The sequence below is a fragment of the Sipha flava genome, unplaced genomic scaffold (genome assembly GCF_003268045.1).
Source record: "Sipha flava isolate LNK unplaced genomic scaffold, YSA_version1 237_pilon_pilon, whole genome shotgun sequence".
Classification (NCBI taxonomy): domain Eukaryota; kingdom Metazoa; phylum Arthropoda; class Insecta; order Hemiptera; family Aphididae; genus Sipha; species Sipha flava.
The window spans coordinates 1,275,160-1,294,994 of record NW_020272879.1 but is presented as its reverse complement, the minus strand read 5'-3'; the positions used below and the strand labels follow the sequence as shown (position 1 = coordinate 1,294,994).

At 24.5% G+C, this 19,835-nt stretch overlaps 2 protein-coding genes across 3 annotated transcripts; one reads left to right on the top strand and one right to left on the bottom strand.

The window, feature by feature from the left end:
- Positions 1-404: 404 nt before the first annotated feature.
- On the bottom strand, positions 405-6,475 carry LOC112683868 (ras-related protein Rab-35). Of its 2 annotated transcripts, XM_025555058.1 has the most exons (6): positions 6,198-6,475; positions 5,912-6,086; positions 5,717-5,841; positions 4,323-4,447; positions 2,904-3,049; positions 405-528 (listed from the first exon to the last, which is right to left on the bottom strand). In XM_025555058.1, the coding sequence occupies exons 1-5, from the start codon at positions 6,247-6,249 to the stop codon at positions 2,918-2,920; spliced, it is 609 nt and encodes a 202-aa protein (XP_025410843.1). In that variant the 5' UTR covers positions 6,250-6,475; the 3' UTR covers positions 405-528; positions 2,904-2,917. The 2 variants fall into 2 exon arrangements, with proteins under 2 accessions (XP_025410843.1, XP_025410842.1); XM_025555057.1 differs by lacking the exon at positions 405-528 and having other exon boundaries at positions 2,659-3,049; positions 6,198-6,474.
- Positions 6,476-6,697: 222 nt separating this feature from the next.
- On the top strand, positions 6,698-17,454 carry LOC112683867 (palmitoyl-protein thioesterase 1). The gene is made up of 6 exons (XM_025555056.1): positions 6,698-7,058; positions 13,098-13,210; positions 13,438-13,565; positions 13,629-13,787; positions 13,906-14,182; positions 17,207-17,454. Exons 1-6 carry the CDS (start codon positions 6,935-6,937, stop codon positions 17,327-17,329), a joined length of 924 nt encoding a protein of 307 aa, XP_025410841.1. The 5' UTR covers positions 6,698-6,934; the 3' UTR covers positions 17,330-17,454.
- Positions 17,455-19,835: the final 2,381 nt, after the last annotated feature.

The window sequence follows — 19,835 nt, the reverse complement described above, 5'->3', positions numbered from 1 at the left end:
AATTTTTTAAATTATAAATTGTTTGATTAAAAATGAATAATTATTTATGTCAAGAAATGTTTAACATAAGCTTATACTTTTACATATTAAAGTAATTTAATATTATTTTTAAAAAATAAATTTTTTTTTATAAATAACTCTTTATAAGTAATGTGATAAATTTAAATGTATTCATTATTTTTAAATATAAATTGAAAATTGAAAATAATAAAAGGTATTTAATTACATTAAAAATTAAAATCTAATTATGAATACTGAAATCCAAAATGTGTACTAATTATTTTAAGCAAATAAATGGAATGATAAATTTATAATAAATAAGTCCATATAATTATTATAATTATGTTTAATGAGTATTATAGAATTTTATACTCGGAAAGAATAATAAAGTCATATTTATACAAATAGAAATCACTAACCTCAGTAGAAATATTCTGAACTTTGATTTATTGATAAGAATGTATATACCATCATCTTAAATGATATTATTTATTGAATCTTAGTTCTTTAAAGTAACATAACATTTATCTAAAAAAAATCAATTTTTTTTATTTAGTTCTAGTTCAATGAAAATCTAAATATGTTATAAATTGTATTGACTAAATTAATTATATAAAATTATATATTAGGTTAGTTGAAGGTTATATGAAATAATAATTAAATTTATTTATATCTAATTAATTTATATTTTGAAATTTGTATGAATCATAGATAATAATTAATAAAAAATATATTAAAAGATGTTTTAAGTTAAGAATAGCAATGCTTATGTTTAAAAATGTATAGAAATACAATTAACACAAGAGGAACATTTTAAAACCAGAAATTATTTTTTAAGAAACCTACAGCTCCAAGACTACTGATATTGTAGGAAGTAAGAGTCTTTAGGTACTGTTTTCTTTTTTCATACAACCCTTCTATTAAATAAAATACTTTTAAATATTATTTTGCCCAAAGTCTAATAACATATAAGAATATTGTGTACCAGAAATTGTATTTTTTTTTTTAATAGTTGGTTTTATAAAAGATTTAATTTTATCAACTTGTTAATTTATGTACGCTTATTTAATTATTTTTAAATATTGAATTGGGTACATATCGACATGGGGCTTAAAAAAAACATGGTAAATAATTAAAGAACTATAACTTCGGTTTAGTTGAAACATTTTTCGAAAAAAAAAAGTTAATGAAAATGTACTATTTAAATTATATTATATTGACTATGGATTATGATAAAATTTTTCTAAATTTACATACAATGTAAATATAAAATCAAACAAAATGTATAGTTTATCTATGTTCAATTAAGTATAACATCACAGACTATCTACTAGAATATATATAAATATATATAATTGAATATTTACATATACATAATGGAAGACAGTATAAAACAATTAAATAAAAATCTTAAATTTTCAAATTTTTTTATAATTATTGGTCAACATAAATTGTAATTAGTGTGAAAACGAGTGTTGTAACTTATTGAATAATGTAAACTCAAATTAATTTTTTTTCTACTGCTATCTTTTTTAGGGCTTTATTATTTAAAACAACACAATACATTATTGCTAAAACTTAAAAGCATATTAAAATATCTGATTAGTGATAATACATCAAAGCTAATATTGTTAAAGATTAAATATGGTATACACTTTATTACGAATACCGATTTTTAAAATTTTATTTTTGAACACCATATTCACTAATATTTAATTTAATTTATAGTAGTTTTTAGTTAAATTTTATATTTACAACTATTAAATATTTAATAATATAAATTAATATACTTAGTATAAGGAAATCTTTAAGAAATAATATTGAAATAATGTATGGGAAGAGAATTATAGTATTTGTGCATGATTCAATAATAATAATACATTTTTATAGTTTAAAGTTATCAAAATGTCATTAGACAAAACATTGTAATTATTTAAACTATATAAATAATATTAAACATTTCATTAAGATTTACTAATTAAATATGGGCATACATTATGGTAGACTGATAAATGTAATTGAAAATGTAATATCACATAACTATAAGTAGTACATTTTTGTTGGTCACTTATAAAATGTCTGTAAAATTTATCACAATTTAAATTTTAAATAATATTTGAATTGTGAATACATTTTTTGTAATACTTTTAATTGTAAATAACAATAATTTAAGCCAAATTAATTTGGAAATACAAACAAATTCATATAGTATGGTGTATATAATATTTAGAAGATTAACTATCAATTTTTATGATTAGATTCTGAAAAAAAAAAAACAATGCACAAATAAAATTGTTAACAAATGTAAACAATTTTTTTTTAATCCACATTAAGTTTATTATTTAAAAAACTGTGAAAATAATAAAATATTATAAATGTTGACACTAAATATTTATCAATATTTGAATTATGGTATTGGATTGAGTTTATAATTTACAGGAAATGCTTACAAAGTAAAATATTTAGATCAAATTATATAACTTATTTAAATTAATTTAACATATCACATTTATACTTTATAATTATAATTTATAATAATAGAGCATAACAATATACGTTTCATAAAGCTATAAATGTTCTAAAGGCAAGACATAAACATATTTAATTTATACTTTACTAATGATATTGTAATGACATAAATAAATCAGAAACAAAACATAAATATAAGGAATGACATAATAGATATTGACAACATGATAATGATCAAATGGGGTCCAATATTTTAATATGTAGAAACATATTGGCAGGTATTAATAAAAAAATAAGAGTAATTTTTATTTATCAATGTGAAAGAATAATGTTGAGCTTAGTGAGTTCACATATTATAGTAATGTATATGTGGTAACAAAATATAAGAGAAAAAAATTTATAAATGTAATTATAGCTTAAAACTGAAAACTTACAGCAACAAATGGATTTAACAACATTTTCTTTTTACTCCTTTTGAGGGACCTTTTCTTAAATTCACTACATCATTGTTTTGATGAGCTTGTCGTTCCTTAGTTTCCTTTTTGTTTCGCAATACTTGTTTAGTAATAGACATGAACATCTACAAAATAAAATAGGTAATCATGAGTAAATTAATTTTAAAAAGGCATAAAAAAATTTAAATGTTTGTTATTCAATTACAATTGTATCACAATTATGTTATACATTTTAATCTTTTATAATAAATTAAAAACAAAACTATAATAATATCACAAGTCATAGGTTATATTCTATATATTATATATTATTAATATTTATATACATAATAGATGTAATATATTACTAATTTTTAATATTAAAATAAAGTCGTAATTTAAAAAAGTAATTTATTAAAATATCAATCAAAGTAATAAATATTTATTTTAACTAATAGGTTTAAGAATTTTAATCCAATTCATTTGTAAATTATTAAATAGATTTTCAACTGTAACTTATAATTTATAATTGTAATTGATTAATATAATAAATAATATAATAATTAATTAATATAAAACTATAATTGTATTCTTACATCTAAGGCCAAAATAGAATATAAGCTCTATATTATTATTTATAGTTTTTTTTTTTTTAATTATATATATCATAATAAATATTCTAATTTAATTTTAATTGGTAAAATTATTTAATGAAAATAGTATACAACATTTTTACACCATTTGATTTTAAAGGTATTAGAATATAGTATAAATCTAAAGTACATTGATGAATTCATAACTAAATTTGAATTATACTATTCTAAAAATACAATTACATAATTTAATGCGGTATAATTTCCAATAATATCAAAAACTTATTACAAGTCAATTGGAAGAATGAACCACAATTATATAATATTATATAATATTAGGTTATGCTATATAAAATAAATAAATACATGTATCGTTTGACTTTAACATAACTATTAATTTTAGAAAGGAGAAATAATTGAATCAAATACTATAGAAACAAAAAGGTAATATGGCTTTTAAGGAAAAAAGAGAAAGTTAAAACATTCATATGAGAAGAAATCAGACGGCTAATCATTGATTTTAATATTTCTTATATATGCTATATCTTTTAATATCAAATTACTTTTATACAGATATATATTTAGATACTTTATAAAATTTTAAATAATTTAAATTTAGACCTGGGAGGAACTAGTACACCAAATCCAAACTAAATCTTTATATTGTAACAAAAACTTATTATAATAATTACAAGTAATTATAATTATTAATCCAATTAAATTATCAATCATAAATAATATACAATATAATCATTAATATCTTTTGGTATAATGTTTACTTTCATAGTCAAACAAAACAAGTCAATATTTATGTGATAGTTGTTACCTGTTCAACATTAATGTTGTCTTTGGCGCTAGTTTCATATAATTGAATACCCATTTGATCAGCAAATCGTTGAGCATCTTCTGTGAGCACTACTTTTCGATCTGGAGCATCATTTTTATTTCCAACTGAAAAAAAAAATATAATTTTATGTGCAATTTAATATTTCCATAAGTCAATTTTAAAATTATGCTAATTATAGCAAAAAGTTATGATTACATTAGATTATTTTTCAGGAACAAATTAATGAAAAAATGAAGTTATACAAATTAATTACTTATACAGTATGTAAATTAATTGGAAAGTCTGTAGTTATTACTCCTAATATAATGCAGATATTGAAGTTCTGTTTTTTTAACATATTATGTAATTTATAGCCCATCATTTACCATGGTTAAAAAAAATCCGAAATTCAAAACCGCCAAAAATTTTGAAAATAGTCACTTTATAGAATTACTTATAAGTTACTCAGAGAAAAAAAATGTTGAAATTGGTTGAATTTTGAATGAATGAGTTGTGTGTACCTACTTCATTATCTAATATCATATTATTAGTTATCTATTTAAAAGTTTAAAAACCATACAATTTTACAATTTGCTGTATTTTTTGAAAATATAAAATGCTCTCATTCATTCAAAATTCAACAGATTTCAATTTTTCTTCTCTGAGTAACTTATAAGTAATTCTATTAAGTGGCTATATTCAAAATTTTTCAAAACTTTTTTTTTTTTTGAAAAATCAAAAAAAAATTGTTGGTGGTTTTGAATTTTGTATTTTTTTTAACCGTGGTAAAATATGGTCTATAAGTCACATATTATGTTAAAAAAAAATGGAACTTCAATCTGCATTATATTAGGAGTAATAAATACTGACTTTCCAATTAATTTACTTACTGTATATTGAATAGGTATCGGACATTAATTGATACCTATTGAAATTATAAACCTATGGTCTCATATATTCATACGAAAAAAAAAACTTAATTCCAGTTATATATATAGACATAAACTAATTTCTTGATAAAATTAAAATATTATACTTAAAAAAATATCTATATTTTTTTTCTATTTTATGTATTTGTTAATGTAAATGTACCTATATAATTTCATATTAATTTATTAATATGAATAAAATTGTAATGCTGCATTCAAAATAACATTATTGCTCAATTGTAGTTAAGTATGAAAAGTGTAAACAAAATATTATTTATTCAAAGTATTGTAAATGTATAGTCTTTAAGTAAAATTGTTTTATAACAATAGAATATTTTACTATTAATATAAAATTATAATTAAAATTCTCTTATATAGGTAAGCAATATGTACATATTTTATATAAATATTAAAGTAATAAGATAATTATTAAATAATTGATAATTTAAAGATTATGTTATTTACCTAATATCCTATTGACAACTTCACAATTCTGATCTATTTCATGTAACCATCGTTTGACATTAGCAAACGAATCACCATTGGTCACATCGTATACAACTATAACACCATGCGTTCCTCTATAATATCTGCAAATAAAATATTTATAAAAGTATAGATTTTTAGTTTTCAAATTAATTAAAATATTCTACGCTTTACGTTGATGTGATTGTTCTAAATCTTTCTTGACCAGCAGTATCCCATATCTGTAATTTTACTTTTTCTCCGTCAACTAGGACTGTTCTAATTTTGAAGTCGACGCCTATAGTTGTTATATAACTACCAGAAAATGTGTTATCGGCAAAACGAACAAGTAATGAACTTTTACCAACACCTTAAAAATTAAAATACATTTCAACAGGAATTACTTCAACATATATATATATAATGATGGTGATTGGTGTTTTGATTAGAAGATAGTTTTTGACAATGTTAATACACTTACCACTGTCTCCAATGATTAGTAATTTAAACAGATGATCATATTCTTTAGCCATTATATTTGTGAATTATTCAGTGAAAACAATTTTTATATTGGATTAAGTATACTATCTTATTGTGACATCTATGAAAAAAGCATCTGGGACTATAAACCGACAACGTAATATTGTTAGAGCAAACTGTAATAAATCTATATGTTGAAATATTCTTAAATGATTTTGTTTAATATTACTAAATATGAACAATTAATAAAAAAACACTAATATAAAATCATAAAAATAAAAAAATTTAACAAGGTAGGCAAAATATGAATACGAATTAAAATTTCTCATTATAATCAAAACATGAATCACCCATAAAAAACGGAAAACAAAAACCGTTCCTTGATAATGACGAATTTACACCATGGTTGATTTTCATGGTAACTAATCGCTTATCATATTTCAACCTATGAATTTATACTAATAATCTGTGATAATTATTGTCTTTTTTTTGAATTATTTGCAGTAGGTATTCCGAAATTGCAATTTGCTTTTTCTATATATTAATGATTTGGTTTATAGTTCGTTTTTATATGTACAATTGAAATAAATAGCTGCAATTGTAATTGGTCGTACGCAATAAAAAAAGAATACAAATGTAATTTTTAGATTTATTATACACATTTATTATTTTAATTAAATTAAATTTTAAGAATTAATTTAAATTCTTAAAAGTTAAATTAAATTTTTATCTCATATTATGCATCAAAAAGGTTTTTACCTGAACAATTTTGTTTTAATATGTTTGACAATCTGGGTTTTTATTGACCGAATTAACTTAATCAACGCTGATTCTCCTCCAGTGGTGTTGTGGCATGGAATGGGTAAGATAAATGAATAAAATACAATTTTTAATTGAAATGCAGTTACCTATTATTACTATTCATTTATTTATTTACTTATTATTATTACTTATTGTTAAAGTTGTTGTGAAATATTAGTACATTATATACAATTTGCCATAGTTATTAAGTTTGATTTTATTTACATTATTTGAAAAATTTAATACTAGACATCACTATAATAATTATGATTAAACAATTAGATTTTATATTTAATGAAGTATGACACTGTACTAAAAATTATGTATAAATATATATATATATATATTTGAGAGGTCTAAAATTACAATTATTAGAACAGTAGTTTAAAAAATATTATTTTTTGAAGTAGTTATTTTTATTTCTAATACATTATCAATTTCGGATTTCATTGTCATGAAAGTAAACATACTTTTAAATCAAGGCATGTAAATAAATAATTATGAACTCAAAAATAAAAAATTGCATATTAAACGCTTTAATTTTTGCTTTTGCTCCAATCTTAGGATGCTTTTTGGTTTTTTTTAAAAAGATGGTCGTTTTATTTTTGGAAATACCTAGGTGTTTTAAGTTTTTATTTGGCAATAGGTTTATTTTCTTTGTCAATGTTTAAAAATTATTTGAAATTTTAGGGTAAAATAATTGGAACTTGTGGTTCAAGTCTGACCATATTTTTAGGGTGGTGCCGTGGTCAGTGTTGGGTTAAGGGGTTGGCAATTTTTCGACGGTGAAAACAAAAGTTTTAGAATTTTTCAATGTATATACTACTTTTTAGGAAAAATTATTAATTTATTATTGAAAAATATTAATAAGAATCTTATCAAATTATAATAGTAATATTATATTATATAAAACCGCCGAGTTATTAATTTTATTTTCAGCAATTTCAGTACCCTCAATATTTGGGCTCTAGTTTTGCTCATGTCTATACCTATTGAATAATAGGTAATATAATTATTTATATTAATTATCTATTATATTATAATTATCTAATAATCATTAGATGAGCAATTGTGTCCAACTGTAGCTATATCATATCTTATTAAACAGTATCTTCCTCTTAAATGTCATAAATGGGGGTACACATTACTTGTTTAATATGGTGTTTCTGGCTATGGTTATAACTTTGAAATTAACACGGGAAATGGAAATAGGAAGATGAATAAATTATATACAATGAATCAAATTTTGGAACTACAGGTAACATTGTTATGAAAATTAATAGAATGATACCGGAAAACTTGTACCATAAGTTATTTTTTGATTACAATTACATATTTTTACCAGTTATAAAATAGGTATCTAGAAAAAAAAAGGCATTCATTCAGTTGGAACGTTCAGATGTAATTACTTTCCTAACGTCGGTTTGTCAGATTATCGTATAACGATAAAAAAATGTCATGGATATTCTGAAAAGTGTTTTATAGTAGTAGAAAATGTCCCTTTTTCAGCTGTGGCATGGAAAGATAACAAGGTAGTACATGTAGCCTCAATATTTATAGGTGAACTCAATAAAAATGTAGTGAGTTGATTTGACAAAAAATAAAAAGCCTTCTCTTCTTATACCTCGGCCGAAAATCATTAAAGTTTACAATAAACATATTGATGAGGTTGATATCATGGATTCTTTGATTAGGTACTATAGAATGATCATGAGGTTTAAAAAATAGTACATGATAATATTTTACCATTTGGTTGATATGTCTATTGAAAACGCATGGTTTTTGTATAAATAAGTAACAAAAAAACCAATAAAATTAGTTCAATTTCGAGAGCAGTTAGCTGTGGAACTGTGTCTATCATCAATAGAAATTAAAAAAAAAGGCAAAAAATCAAAGAAATTGTTATAAAAACAAATGCTTGAGGAACATGAAAAAATAAAAAAATGGCCACAGCGACAATTCCATCAACCCAAATACGTTTGGATGATCAATACAGAATTAAATTTGGAAAAAATTGACGCATATGTAAAATATCAGGGTGTAAATTTCAGTCATTCACGTAGTGTGATGTTTTTTATGCTGCAATATAGAAATAAATTGTTTTGATTTATTTCATTATACCTAACTGATTATTTTTGTTATTTTTTTATACATATCGGAAGATTAAATAAATTTTGTTTGTGTTTCATTATGTATTTATAACTCCATCCTATAACTGTCATCAATAAATATTATATGAACTGTAAAAATATTAATAACTCATGGAAGTTATTCATTTTTCAAAATTGAGTCATACCTAATAAATTAAGTCAAATTAAGTGATAAAACTGAATTATTTTAATAATTTTATTGGATTCTACGGGTTTTAATGATTTTTTTAACAGAAATTTGGAATTGGGCTTTTACTGACGAATTCGAAGCTGGTTATAATTCTGAATTTCAGTATATTCCAAGGTTTATTTATTATAAATAAAATGTTAGAAATCTTGGATGTAATCGTCTCGCGTAAGTTACGTTTTTCATGTCTTTGTATCATTGCGGTGGGTGAGCTGTTGGTTAGTCGTCTCAGAATATGGTTTGTATGTAAAATGTAGTTATATCAGTGATTAGTGCAACATACTTTCCAACCATTTGACTGCAAAATAGATTGTTCACATGATGGACTAAATCCTTCCGGTGTAGCTCTCATTTTTGGTATTTTACTCTGGTACTGGAAGCTTTATCCTGTCTATAGATTTGATTAGACTTAATATAAGAAGCTGATGTGTCAGTGTCAGAGTAACATCACTTACTAGTTCTTTTTTTTGTGAGGTTTTTGAATTTAGGTACTAAATTTAAGTCCAAACCTTTTTGAATAGATCCCTTGAACTAATCTTAGGGGTAAGCTACTCAAATTTGGAAAACTCATTGCTATAAATTTGGTATACTACCTGACCATAAATATTTCATGTATCCAATATACAAAAAGAAAACCATTTTTAGAAGGAACCTAGAATTTAATTACTAGGCCCCAGGACTTCTAGGAATTTGCAGGTTTTTAAATAATCATAAGAAAACATAGCTAAGTAATATAGAAATTTGTTTTATAGCAATACAAGTTTATATTTAACATTTATAGTTGCATATTTTGCATATTTTACCATTTTTAATTTTATAACTGCATATTTGACAATTATTTATATCAGAGGTATTCAAACTGTGCATCGCGGCTCCCAGGGGCGTCGCGGAAGTTGTCGAAGGAAGCCATGCCATATAATTGAAAACCAATAAATATTTTTAGCTAAAGATATTAATGATTAGTTGATAGATAAATGAAAAGGCAAGGATTTTTCTCTACAACTGGACGAAGTCACTGATAATGATAATGATGGCCACCTAATCTGTTACGTGAGGTTTATAGACGCTGGCGTTTTTCACGAAGATCTTCTTTTTTTGTCGAACTATTTAAAGTCAAGCTAAAGCAGTAGACTTGTTCCAAATGCTCGATTCATTCATTACGGAAAATAATTTAATATGGGAAATGTGCTGTGGTATTTGTACTGGTGGATCTCGTTCCATGTCAGGATGTTACAACGGACTTCAAGCTCTCATTAAAAAAATAAAGCCCCATATGCGGTATGGACACATTGCATAATTCATAGAGAAGCTCTTGCTTCAAAATCTATCAATCCATCTCTTGATGAGGTATTACAATCAACTATTAAAATCATTAACCAAAACCCGTTCGTTGAAATCCAGATGTTTCGAACAAATGTGTGTTGATATGGGAGCTGAGCACACTTCTTTACTTTACTATTGCAATTCTCGATGACTTTCACGTGGAAATGTAGAAGCAAGAGTATTCGAGCTTAGAAAAGAACTTCATCTTTTTCTTTTAGACCACCATGAATACCATAAAAAATTTGAAGACACTGATTTTCTCACAAAATTGTCATATCTTTCCGATATTTTTTCAAAGCTAAATATATTAAATAATCGTTGTAAGGAAATAAAACCAACATATTTGAGCTTCTTGATAAAATTACGGATTTCTAAAGAAAATTAGTTTTATGGAAGACTAAAATAGAAGAGGACACTTTTAATGACCGCTTTCCTATGCTCCATACATTTCTAAAAGAAAATTATAGGAACTTGAATGAGATCGTCAAAAATGAGTTCATTGACCACTTATCAAACCTCTAAATTCATTTCGAAAACTATTTTCCACAAAACACTCAACAACAAAATTGGATCAAAGATCCCTTCAGTGCTGACCTTCCAACAAATTTGTCATCTATTGAACAAGAACAGTGGGTCGATGTAACATCAGATTCCACAGTGAAGACCATGTTCAGATCATCGCCGTGAACACAATTTTGGACGCATGTGAAACTATAATACACCGAATTGGCCACCAAAGCTTTGAAAAATTTAACACCTTTTGCAACTTCGTACTTCTGTGAGACCGGGCTTTCTGCGTTAGCTGTAATTAAAATAAAATATCGGTCAAAAGTGAATGTTGAGAAGGAGATAAGAATAGCTATTTCCAAACTTGAGCCACGATTTGAACATATATATACAAGCGCATCCATCTCACTAAAAATTTAGTATTAAGTAATATTGATTAGTTATTTTATTAATTTATATTTACTAAGACTAAACATAAAATATTGTATTACTATGTTTTCTACAATACCTAACTATTTATTTATAATATTTTTATAAATGTAAAATGGTAAATAAATAATTAGTATAAATTATAAAATAAAAAATTACATTCATATAAACATTGATTTTTTTTTGCTATTTATAATTTGGGAGCCGTCAACATTTTGCGAAGACTCAAAGAAGCCTTGGGATGAAAAAGTTTGAATACCTCTGATTTATGTGAAGGAGTAAGTTTTTTAATTTTATTAAAAAAAAAAAATTATGGATTTATATATTTATATCACTCGACTTAAAACCCAAGGTGTGGCACTAACTGAATCCATTAAAATAATTAAAACTATAAAATAACATATAAATTCTGTAAAATTTGAAGGATCTGCACAAGCTAAGGCAATTGATGACAAAATTAAAAAAGTTTTGGAGAAAAAGATTGGATTTGATCAACTATAAAAAATTTTATATTAAATGGATAATGAATCTATGGATTGCCTGCAGATATTAGTAGTAGTGACCTACTATTTTTTAAGTTTACATCAATAAGTTCTGCAGACGTGGAACGTTCCTTTTCTAATTATAAAAATATTTTGGCTGATAACAGGCAGTTATTTAAATTTCCCAACTTAAGAAAATATCTTATAGTCCAATGTAATACTCAAGGTAATTAGAAATATATTAAAAATAGAAAAAATATTTTTAATTTAATTTATTATTAAAACAATTTTAAATTTGTTGTTTTAGATAAAAACTCAATATAAGATGAAAATAAATTTGAAAAAAAGAAAATAATTATCTCAGATCATCATATCTATCATACCTAAAATTATTATTATTATTTATTATTAATTAAATTTTTTTATAATTAATTATAACAAATATAAATTTTTAAATGCATATTTTAATAGCATATTTATTAATTATTTAGGACAGGATGGGCAACTCAAAGTTACTAGAGGGCCAACTTTTAGAAAATTAAAATCAAGCGGGCCAGAGCATACAAAATAAAAGAATTAAAAAAGATCGTTCAAATATTAATTTTAAATAACATTTATGTACAAACACCTATGATTGAAAACTATACCATTGATTATAAATAATATTATTTATAATCAATGGCTATACATATACTTACATATGATATTTAGACGCTTAACGATGTTTAATACCAGATAAAAATTATAATATCGATAAGATAGACGAAAAACTTTAAAATTTTATGATGTTATTTGAAAATATAGCATGGTCCAGATTAGAAGGGTTTCGGGCCGGATTCAGCCCGTGGACTGCCAGTTGCCCACCCATGCTTTAGGGTATAAATGCATATATATTTTAAGGTTTTTAAGGGCATGAAGTCCTTTGCCCTATTAATTATATTTCTTCTAAAAATTGTTTAATAAAATGTTTCTTTAAATATTATTTAGTAATTCATTTTGTTTTATTGTTTTTTTGATCTTAGGTGACAGTTGCTGTAACCCATTTAGTCTTGGAAAAATTATCAAGATATTGCAAAAAAACTTAGGAACTAATTCTTATGTGAAGTCTCTACAAATTGGAAAATCATTCGAACAGGTTTTGTAAAAATTTACATTTAGTGTCAAATTTATATTTTAATTTTTAAATGTAATTTTAAAATTTACATAAAAAGCAAATCCATAAATCTGAATAATCGGGATACTTTGGAAAATTCGGATAAGAATTTGATTTAAATTTTGATTTGAATATCCAGATATTCAGAAAATTCAGATCTTTGGATTTCATGCTCATTTCTAATACTAATATTTAAAAACTATATATAGGATGTTAAAAACAGTTTTTTTATGAATATAAATCTTCAAGTTGTGGATGCTTGTAAACAAATAGCTGCGGATCCAAAGTTGGCTAATGGTTATAATGCTATTGGATTTTCACAAGGAGCTCAATTTCTGTAAAATAAAATAACTTATTACTATAAAATCAATTTATTAATTTTTAAAGTATAATTTTTCAGGAGAGCGGTTGCACAAAAATGTCCTGACCCACCAATGTTAAATCTTATATCTATTGGTGGTCAACATCAGGGAGTTTTTGGAATGCCAAGATGCATTTATTCTAGTTTCAAGTGGTGTGAATATGTGAGATTACTTTTGAACAAGGAAGCTTATGTAAGGTAAAACCTTAAATTTTTGATTTATTTATTCTTGTTATTAAATATATATTTTTAATTTGTACAACATTATTTTGGTTTCATTGTCATTCTTACAATATTATTATTAATAATTTTTTAGTTGGGTACAAGATATATTTGTTCAAGCAGAATATTGGCATGATCCTATTAAAGAATCAGATTACATCAAAGGCAGTCACTTTTTAGCTGACTTAAACAATGAACGTGTTATCAACAAAAGTTATCGTGATAATTTACTTAAATTAAAAAACTTTGTCTTGGTTATGTTTACCAATGATACAATGGTTGTTCCAAAAGAAAGTGAGTGGTTTGCTTTCTATACACCAGGTCAAGATAAAGAAATTATGCCACTGGAACAATCTGCAATATATCTTATTGTAAATAAAAGTAATAGTTAATTAAATTATAGGTGTGCTTATTAAATTTCTGTAGGTATAATTTCATGAATATTATTGAATTTCTTACTAGATGTATTTATAATTATCTGTAGTAATTTTTTTTTATTTTTTTTTGTAAAAGTTGTACTGCAAGTTTTTGGTTATCAAATTTATATTTTATGATTTCTTCATTGGTGTCTACATTTTCCTTAGCATTTTTTTCTCATGATTTTAGGTTATATGCTTTTGTAATTTGAAACATTTTCCATGCTTGGTACTTAAAAATTCTTCATACCAATTTTAAGTCCTAATAGCATAAGTAAATTTTAATGGTTTATTATTCAAATATCTATACCTGAAGACTTAAATTTTTGTTTTTAAACATTAATAATTATATATAAATGATTAGTTGTTGGATCATCACAGGGGCAAATCCAGACATTTTTCACAGGGGGCTTATAATCAATATATATACAAATAAGATGTATGTGGTATGCTGTAAAGATGGGTCGGTGCGAACGTTGCTATCCCGGCTTTCCAACAGTTCTTTTTGTCGTAGTGGGAGAAAATCGTGGCAGCCGTCATATTGACATGCAGGTGGCAGCACACAACGGCAATATAAATTAAAAATTACAACTTAAAACATACCTACGCAAAATTACGATTACTCGTTTCCTAGTGATTTAAGAGAAAAAACACCTATTATAAAATCTAAAGTAGACAACATTTTGGAGAAAATGTCATATCCGATTATTAATTAACTTAATATTTTGAACACAATCTAACATTTGGAAATAATTTTTTTTACTTTTTTAAACGATTGTAACTTTGTTATTTATTTGTTATATGTTATTTAAAAAAAAGGATATGTCATTTTCTTCAAAATGTTGTTAATTTTAGATCTTATAATAGGTGTTTTTGCTCTTAAATTACTAGAAAACGAGTAATTGTAATTTTGCGTAGGTATGTTTTAATACTAAAAATTGGAGGGAATCACGTCCTCTTAACTAGTTAAAAAGTTAAGTTAAAAAATTAATTTTTTTTTAACAATCTAAATTAACTAGTTAGTTTATTTTCTAATAAAATTTTTAACTTAATTAGTTAATATGGTAGTTGAAATAACTTAGCTTTTCACAGTTGATTTAAAAATGATCTATCAAGTTAAAAAATTTTGAAATTTTTTGTTTGTACTAAAAATATTAATATAAAAATTAAATAAACATGTAAAGTAAAATGGTTGCATACACTATATAATCAGAGGTCATATTAGATTTTGTAGGTTGGGGGCTCACCTTTGGGTATTGAGTTCTGGCCGTGGATATAGAATGTTATGTATAAAGAATTTTAACTATAAATTTAAATAAATACGGTAGTGAGTTGCTCCTTACTAAGACAGTCACTTTTAATTTGATCTACATACTAATTAAAAAAAGTAGATTAACTTTTTTTAAACTGAGTTAAGTTAATATTTTTTTCTTTATTGACTTTTAACTTATAGATCTTGTGTTCTCTTAATTTAACTTAACTCGAGTTAATTATTTTCATTAACTTTCTCACCTTTGTTAAGTTGTATCATCAGTGGCGTAGTTACGGGCAGGGTGTAAGGGGTTTCCACCCCCCCACAGATTTTTTTTTTATTGATATTTGATTATTATTTATTAATATTTATATATTATAGTAAAATATTTTGATTTTACTATGATTAGGTATATATTAAAAATTGAATAACAAAATAATTTTCATTAATACGGGACATAATAACACTATTTTAAATGTAATATTATATATGATCTCGTTTTAAGATATACTACGAACACTTAAAAACTTACTCTTAAACACCCCCCCCCCCCCAGAAAAGAATTGTATCTACGCTACTGTGTATCATTAGGAATAAAGTTAAATTTTATAAACATTTAAGGAATGAAATCACATAATATTATGGTATTACAAATTATTAGTATACTTTATTTTTATAATGCAAAGTCAAATTTTCACTGTTTTTCTTTAGAATATCTGTTAATTTTTATGTTATTTTCTCTGTCAATATTTATATCTTTATTGGTATTGCATAAGAATCAATCTTGTCAACATTTCTTTTCCTATTCTTGCCTTCAACCAAGTTTTAAACAACCCTAAATAAGAAAAACTTCTTTTTACTTTTCCGATAGAAATTGATAATATAACTTAATTTTTAAGAAATTATTCATGTATTGGATAGTAATTTTAATCTAAATGATTTAATTGCTCATGAACAGAATTTATATTTTTAAACTTAGAATTTACTAATAAAGAACTATTTTTTCCTTCACGGAAATTACTTAGACAAAGTGTGATGCATAATGGTTAATGATTTCCTGCAGTTATGAAGAAAATGTTTTGATAACTTTTATTACAGTAAACTGGATCATATTATCTATTGATATAAAATACAATACAATTATTGAAATGTGACTTGTTTGTACAATTAATTAAAATTGGATCTGTATGACTTAAATTGTTTTTATTATTCTATTAGTAGACAAAAAGTTTAGGATTCTTCAATTATCAATAAAAAATAATTAAATAGCTTTTTTTGTCATATATGTCAAAAACTTTTTTGAAGGATTAAGCGCTATGCGTCCTCTTTGCCTTGCTCCTCTCCTTGAATTTATGCTTGGATCATCATTTGATTATTTGTAAGAATTTAATATTAATTAGTAGGTAGGTATTTTTAGATTTATATTTTTCATGGAAAGCTTGATAGTATATTTTATATTTACCTTAGGTTGGTTTTTAACTGAAAACTTTTTGGAGCAGCACTGTTATCTTAGTCTTTTTAATCACTTTATTCTTCAAATCATGATTGAATTTATATGTTTAAAATAATTATATTACTTCTCTACAAATGTAGTAATTTTTCAAAATAACAATCTACATATATGCATATGCACTATAATAGCTTATCTACTATTGACAAATATTTAACATAGTTGCATACCTATAATTTTATTTTTTTTACTCTGTAAATTTTTATTTATATTTTAGGATCGGCTTGGCTTAAAAATTTTAGAAGAAAGTGGTAGATTACATTTTCTATCTGTTCCTGGTGATCACCTTCAGTTTTCCGAAGATTGGTTTTTGAATGAAATCATTAAAAAATATCTTTAAGTAGTCTGATAATGTTAACTTTTGTTGGTTGTTTTATAGTCAACATTTTAGATGATTCATAATTTTTATAAAATAACATTTTGTACACATTTTTTTTATAAAATAATAAAAATGTATAACAATTATTTATATTTTATATTTTTGGATTACTTATTTATGTGATTGTAATTTTACATTAACTATAATTTTTATAATTAATAATTACTTATCATTATTTTACAAATTAATATTGTATATTTTTTCATTTAGTTTAATATAGAATAAGAAATTAAACAAAGTTATGATTTATGGACTTAGAAATGTCTCAGTATAGATGGTATATAGGTATAGTAGAAATATGGTAAAATTTATTGCTGAATTCACAGTAAATTATTATTTAAATTAAATCATTATGTTTACCGTAATAAAATAATATTGGTGGTATGGAAAAAATAGAATAGCAGGATACAAGAGGTGTAACATTTATTAGAGAGACTATATTGACTATTATTTGAATGTCAAAGTGTAACCAAGTAAATGTTTAACAGTATTAGTTTGATATAACAGGAACATGGTATAAGTCGGTAACGATCCAATATGCGACCTACAAATGTTACTCGACCTACCGATAAGATTGTGTTGATCAACTTACCGCGGTTAATGTCGTTTTGGGGATTTAATTCTATTTATGGGAATATTATTTATGTATTTTGGGACCGAGAAACTATTAAAATAAAAAAATAAATAGTGGAACGATAATTGATAGTGACCAATGGAAAGCGTACTCAACATTAAATCATCATGGATATATTCATCAAACAGTTAAGAATTAAGAATTTTTATTGACCCGGAAACAGGAGTACACACTCAACAAATCGTCACTTAAGAAGTAACACCGCCTATCTAAGTTTTATCAATTTTACAGGAGAACAAAAAAACTAAATTCTGTGTAATTTTAATCTTAAAATTTTAGATATGTTGTGTTATCATTTTATCGATTAGTTCGTTATCTATTGACTTTATTCTAAATCTGATATCACCAGTGAATTCCGCGCAAAATTTTCAATAAGACAGTATTGCTAACACAATTTATCCAAAAAGTGAGATAGGCGGTGTTACTTCTTAAGTGACGAAATTGAAGGCTTATGGAGAATTACAAAATCCAAATATAATATTAAAAATAATGGGGTGTCTCCTTTACTAGATAAACAACTCCGAGAAAAGTGGTGAAGATTGTATCAAAATCAAAAAACTATATTTGATAACTTTTTGATCGATATGAAAAAGACATTTCATAAAAATATGGACTGGAACAATACATTTATTGACGACACTGAGAAGTGGAATAAAAAAAGGTTAGTTAAAATTATTTGTATTTTACATTTATGATGTAGGTCGCATATTGGACCATTACCTATAAGTCTATAGCTATTATTATGACACTAGCATCTTACGCAGTATTAGAAATTAATTATATCATGTTTTTTAAAAATATTTGGTCATTGTTGTTCTATTTTAGAGTCTAACCTTACTTGCATTGTGTATAATTTTATAAATGCTGTGATAAAGTGACTGGACTAAGTAAGGCTTAGTAATGACCACTATCAAGATAATAAGACATTTTTATACATAAAGTCGATCCTGAATTATATCGAGTATTCAGCGACTATTCGCCACCCCCTCCCCATGCGGTGCAAACCATCTGCGTCCATCACACCTTTTTTACAATGCATTTGCGCCCGAAATATTTTTAATAAAAATATATTAAACCCGTACAACGTTGCCAAACTGCACTCTGGAATACAAGCAATACTAATTAGTATTAAATACCTTTTAAAGTTAATATTATTGTACATATTATTTATCAGTTTTAATTATTTTTAATTTTTATGTCACACTCTCTTGTATGCGTAGTGCAACTTTACAAACTACAAATCCATAACTAGAATATGATACGTGAGTTGCGAGTGTATAAAAATGAATTTTAATATAATAAATCAGGGTTTGAAACCCCTCCCGGAAAAATTGGTTATCCGGTTTAGAGAACCCGAAAATTTTTTCGGAACCAATTGCCGGTCTTCGTGGTTTTTAGAAGTAGCGGTAATCAATTCCCGGTTACCAAAATAACTTTAACAAATGGGACTACTACAATATCATCAAACTTACCGATAACCACTTTTAAACCGGGTTTTCGTTTTTTCTCAACAGCCGATTTTCTTTTATTGAACTTAAATCTTAAATACTCTTAACAAACCATTTATGCATGTTGGTGTGGTGTGACTGTAGGTAAGAATAGGCATACAATAAAAGAAAATACTACATAAGTAAGTATACTTATATCTCTTTTTTCTTTAAGATACATAAAAACTTAAGAATATAAAATAAATGATAATAGTTTGATAAACATGAAAAAAATTTAAATACAAAGCATTCTATTCTAATCAAAGTTCAATCTTAACACTTGAAAAATTTAATATAACTACCAAAAAAATTAATCTGTGTATTCCATAGTGTATCATTCAATAAT

Bases quoted from the DNA above. Each gene is read 5' to 3' on its own strand.
- LOC112683868 (XM_025555058.1), bottom strand. From the start codon at position 6,249: ATGGCTAAAGAATATGATCATCTGTTTAAATTACTAATCATTGGAGAC. The intron at 6,087-6,197 runs GTAAGTGTATTA...TTAATTTTTAAG, and splicing joins ACTAATCATTGGAGACAGTG to GTGTTGGTAAAAGTTCATTA. The intron at 3,050-4,322 runs GTAACAACTATC...TTTATTTTGTAG, and splicing joins ACAACATTAATGTTGAACAG to ATGTTCATGTCTATTACTAA.
- LOC112683867 (XM_025555056.1), top strand. From the start codon at position 6,935: ATGCATCAAAAAGGTTTTTACCTGAACAATTTTGTTTTAATATGTTTG. The intron at 7,059-13,097 runs GTAAGATAAATG...TTTTGATCTTAG, and splicing joins GGTGTTGTGGCATGGAATGG to GTGACAGTTGCTGTAACCCA. The intron at 14,183-17,206 runs GTAAATAAAAGT...TTTATATTTTAG, and splicing joins AATCTGCAATATATCTTATT to GATCGGCTTGGCTTAAAAAT.